At 44.4% G+C, this 5,075-nt stretch overlaps 1 protein-coding gene across 1 annotated transcript; it reads right to left on the reverse strand.

The window, feature by feature from the left end:
* Positions 1 to 113: 113 nt before the first annotated feature.
* On the reverse strand, positions 114 to 4,620 carry LOC123193082 (the record flags this gene model as incomplete). The annotated part of the gene is made up of 8 exons (XM_044605868.1): positions 3,639 to 4,620; positions 2,883 to 3,232; positions 1,983 to 2,798; positions 1,558 to 1,732; positions 1,373 to 1,473; positions 842 to 1,252; positions 324 to 724; positions 114 to 259 (listed from the first exon to the last, which is right to left on the reverse strand). Coding segments are annotated over exons 1-8 (3,382 nt in total), but the record flags the coding sequence as incomplete, so codon positions are not given.
* Positions 4,621 to 5,075: the final 455 nt, after the last annotated feature.

A 5,075-nucleotide genomic window follows, 5' to 3' on the forward strand; every position in this document is an offset into this window, starting at 1 on the left:
CGTAACTGTGCTCCATAGTGGTGATCTTGGCACGGACAACATCATAGATGTCTTGAACAATCTCTCTGCGGTGTCGACTAGCCTGATGGAACACCCGGTTATTCCTCTCATACCAAAGAAAGTAAACCGTAGCTGACGAGGATAACCGTGAAATAAGATGCTCGAAGTCCTTCCTCCGCCTGAAGTGTAAGGAAGCCCAACGAACAAAGGAGGCCCAAGAAAAGCTCGGTCAAGACTGAAGAGTCCTAGCTTTGATTTCCTGCCAAACGTAAGTACAGAAATCACAGCTGAAGAAAAGGTGATCATGAGTCTCTATAGCTTACCCACACAAGACACAAACCGCAGAATGTACTATCCCATAATGCTGGAGGCAATCCATGGTACGAAGGCGACCAAGGGTGGCAAGCCATAAAATAAAAGAGTGTCGCTGAATGTGGCCCGAAAACCAAAGCAAATGATGGATAGAATTGACATCGCGACGGGGCCGAATCAAGTCCCAAGCAGAATCAATAGAAAACCTGCCAGATGAGTGACCTCTCCAAACAAGATGATCAGAATTCCCAACACGTGGGAAGATACGGATAGAATCCCAAACCTGTTGGAGCTCCGAACAGCTCCGAGGGAATGCCCACACGCCATCACGAATGATATCAAAAACCTTAGCATCCCAAGCGAGACTTGTGGCTGACAAGACTCGGAAAGAGAAAAGATCGCATAACCGACCCTACGACAGCCAATAATCAAGCCAAATGGAAGTATCCCGACCATCACCAATGCAGCTGACAAAAAGACACCTACACCAATCTCTACTCATAAAAATCTTCCTCCAAGCCCAAGAAACCCCTGAAGGAACTCTGACATGCCAAAATGAGCGACCTCTGAGAACGACCCTATGAACCCAAGAAGACCAAATAGAAGTGTGGTCAATCAAGAGCCGCCAAACGTGCTTTAACACGGCTGCCTTATTCCAGTCCTTGCACCTCTTAATCCTCAAACCCCCCTCCCTCAGTGGGTAGCAAACAGATGCCCAAGCCACCTTTGCCCCTAAGTGAGAGAGCGAAGTACCACTCCACAAAAACCCCGGTAAAATACCCTCAATCTTCCTCATAGTAGCTGAAGGAAGGATAAACATGGAAGACCAATAAACTTGTATAGAAAACAAGACTGATTTGATCAACTGTAAACACCCAGCATATGTAAGAGATGAAGAAGTCCAAAGTCTGATCCTAGCAAGGATCCTCTCGATCAATGGCTGGCAATCAACATGTCGAAGATGAGTAGTAATCAATGGCACCCCCAAATATCGAATGGGAAGGTCACCCAACTAAAACCCCAAAATAGCCTGAATTTGTGTATGTGTATCATCGGTTACACCCGACAAGAAAAGATAACTCTTCTCTGGATTAGTGACTAAACTAGACACCCTAGCAAACTCATCTAGAGAAGACTTGATAACCCCTACAGAGAAGGCATCTGCATGATAAAATACCATTAGATCATCAACAAAACAAAGGTGGGTGATACCTGTCTGATGGCATCTTCAATGGTACTAAAAACCAGGAACTCTAGAAGCCTTCTGTAAAATACCAGCCAGCCCCTCCATAGCTAACACAAAGAGGTATGGCGATAAAGGATCCCCCTGTCTTACTCCCCTGGAAGAAGAAAAGAAGCCATGCAAATCTCCATTCAAAGCTACCGAGAAATGAGGCGTAGTCATACATGTCTCAATCCACTGAACCATCCTATCAGGAATGCCTACTGCTCATAATGATGAAAGGATGAAGTCCCAGCTAACAGTGTCAAATGCCTTGCGGATGTCTACCTTAAGCGCACATCTAGCTGGGGAACCCCTGATATGATAATTATGCATCAACTCTTGAGTCAGAAGAATATTATCAGTAATTTGTCTCCCTGGAACAAAAGGCTGACTAAGAGCTCCCAATAATATCAGGTAATACCATCTTAAAACGATTTGTTATTACCTTAGAAATACACTTATACAGCACATTACAACAAGATATCGGTCTGAAATCACCCATGTGTCTAGGGCTCTCTACCTTAGGTACCAAAGCAATCCGTGTGGTATTAACACATCTAGGCAGCCTACTAGTAGAAAAAAACCATCGCACTGCTGCTCTAAAATCAGCACCAATGATGTCCCAGGTCCGTTTAAAAAATAGGGAAGTGAAGCTATCCGGGCCAGCTGATTTATCATCTAGAATCGAGAATAAAGCATCCTTAATCTCCATGTCTGTTACTGGCGCAATCAAACAATCATGCATGTGCTCAGAAACATGTCTAGAAAAGTATCTGGAAACATCGCCAGAAGGTGCTCGGGATGGGGCGGTAAGTAGGTCTTTGTAGTACTGCACTGCTAAATTACCAAGCTCCCGCTGATCAGAAATGACTGCATTACCATCCCAAAGACTCCTAACCCTGTTCCTGACTTGCCTGTGGATCAATGACTTATGGAAGAATTTTGTATTTTGGTCCCCTAGTCTTAGCCACTGAACCCTAGATCTCTGCTTATAAAAGGCCTCTTTGTCCTTGCAAAGTGAATAGTACTGCCTCGCAAGATCCCTCTCCAAATCAACATGTTCAATAGACATCGGGTGCCGATCAAGTTTTTCCTGCGCCTCAGCCCATTTCCCCTTTACTTCCCTCACCCTAGATGATATGTGGCCAGAATCTCTGATATGAAGACATTTCAATTCACCCTTCAATTTGTGTAATTTTTTGGTAAGGTGGAACATGGAATTGCCCTCTATAGGTGTCTCCCACACTCTCTGAACAATCTCCTGAAAACAAGCATAATCAGCCCAAAAATTTAGAAATTTAAAAGCGGTAGAGGTCTTAGCTTAGAGAGGCCCGAACCGAACCACCATAGCACTATGATCTGAAGCATCCCTAGTCAGAAACTCTGATTCTGAATTTGGCCAAGTCGAGACCCAAGAAGAACTACAAAAAAACCAGTCAAGCTTTTTGAGAATAGTACCCTCTCCCTGTTCACCATTATGCCAAGTATATCTCAAACCCTTGTAAGGAAGTTGAACAAGCTCAACATCATGAATACATTGAACAAAATCATCCATATGTGAGTACCATCCTGTATCACCTCCAACTCTATATGAAGATCGAAGAATGGCATTAAAATCCTCCATAACAAGCCACAAAGAGGAGTTCAATGTCTGAGAATGGCTTCGAATCGAATCCCATAGCTGTCGCCGATTACCTGGATCAAAGAACCATAGACAAAAGTGACAGTGAAAATAAGGCCATCAGAAAGTCTAGTTACCCCACAAGTGATCTCTTGAAAGGAATTCTGAATGTTGTTAATGTTGTACAAAGAAGGATCCCAACAAACCAACACACGACATGCCATAGATTCTGTGGCATTAGAGAAATATCGCCAAGAAGGGCATATTACAGACACAACAGAATCCAGGTGGGCATACTCTACTTTAGTCTCCAACAGACCAACCAAACCCAAGGAGAAATTTGTAATCCAGCTCTTCACTGCTCTCTGCTTTGAAAGGTCATTAAGGCCTCTAATATTCTAGTTTCCTATCATGGGGAAGTGGAATAAAACTACCAAAAAATAAATTAGTTTCGGGCACGAGGCCCTGCACCCCTCTTACTCCTTGCCCTTGTACGAGATGTAACAAGAGGTGGAACAACTGCTTTTGAACTGCTATCTAGTGTTTTTGAAGTAGTGGCCAAGCTCTTACTTCTATCCAATACAACAAAACGATTAGGTGACTCTGACAGAGATGCTGACCTGTTCAAAACGCACTCACCAATGCCTAGTAAGCCATCTTGATCCTCCTCTATAGCTATTGGGCTGTCAGGATCAGAGTCTGAATCTGAAAAGTTTCCCTGAGTTTGGTCGGCCACCAGAACCACAGCTAATGGCCCTACCTCAGTGTCTCTCCTCTCTTCACCTCGTTTTGAAAACTTCTTCTTCCCAATTGCCTTTATTTCTAGTGTCTGAGCCTGTCTTGCAGTGGCCTGAGAATCTGTTTTGGCCTCATCAATCACCCTCGTGTCTGTCGCCACAGCTTTCCCTTTTTCTGTTGAGCTTGAGAGACCAGATGAAGCTGCTTGTGCACCCTCCTTGGGCTTGGTCTCTTTCTCCTTTGGTTGACAATTATGGCTAAATAAACCACATTTAGCACATCTCTTTGGTTTCCACTCATACTCCATTTTAACTTCAATAGGGTCTGAAGATAAACAACACTGTATCTCAAACTTTTGTAACGGAGTCTTCTTTGCATCAAGCTCGACACACACATGCGTATAAGAGAGACGTGTGCATTCATATGTTTGCTTGTCATATGAGAGTGGTCGGCCAACCACACTTGAGACCGTGCTCAATCCTCTTTGAGTCCAAAGAAGAAGGGGAACTCCATGCAACCGAACCCATACTGGAACCTTTGAAATTCTGTTCATGTCGAAGGAAGTGTGGGCGTGCCATTGTTGTAGCACCATATGCTTTCCCCCAAACATCCAAGGGCCTTCCTCCAGCACTCGATGAACATCCTCTTCCTCTTTAAATCTAAACACAACAAACCCATTAGAGGACATTACATTCTCAAGGCCATATGACTTCCATGCTCGCATGGTAATGGATTTGATAGCTTGGTATGGCATTGCATAACCCGGGAAGAATCCAACAATACACCAAGTCCATTGGGTGGCGCTCTCATCAATTATCGCATCATCAATAACAAGCTTAGGTACATCACCTTTAATAGTACAATCCACTTGTTCCAAATTAAATCAGGATTTCAAACTAGAAACCCAGATACGGTCAGCCCAAGATATGCCTGGAATAGGTTGTTGAGATGGCTGGGTGACAGGTGAGGTGGCAGGTTGGGTGGTGGGTGAGGTAATGGGCAGATTTGGTGGTTGGGCTTTGGTTGGGGAAGAAGAGCTAGCCATGATATTTGGTTGGGCAGAGGTAGATGGCTTGTGGGCTGTCATGGGGACTGTGGAAGTGGTTGAGGAAATGGTGACTGAATTTGGTGGCTTAGGCATCGGTTGAGTGGCGTGGGAAGTGGATTAGTGCAGAGTGG

Source organism: Mangifera indica, chromosome 12, assembly GCF_011075055.1.
Source record: "Mangifera indica cultivar Alphonso chromosome 12, CATAS_Mindica_2.1, whole genome shotgun sequence".
Classification (NCBI taxonomy): Eukaryota; Viridiplantae; Streptophyta; class Magnoliopsida; order Sapindales; family Anacardiaceae; genus Mangifera; species Mangifera indica.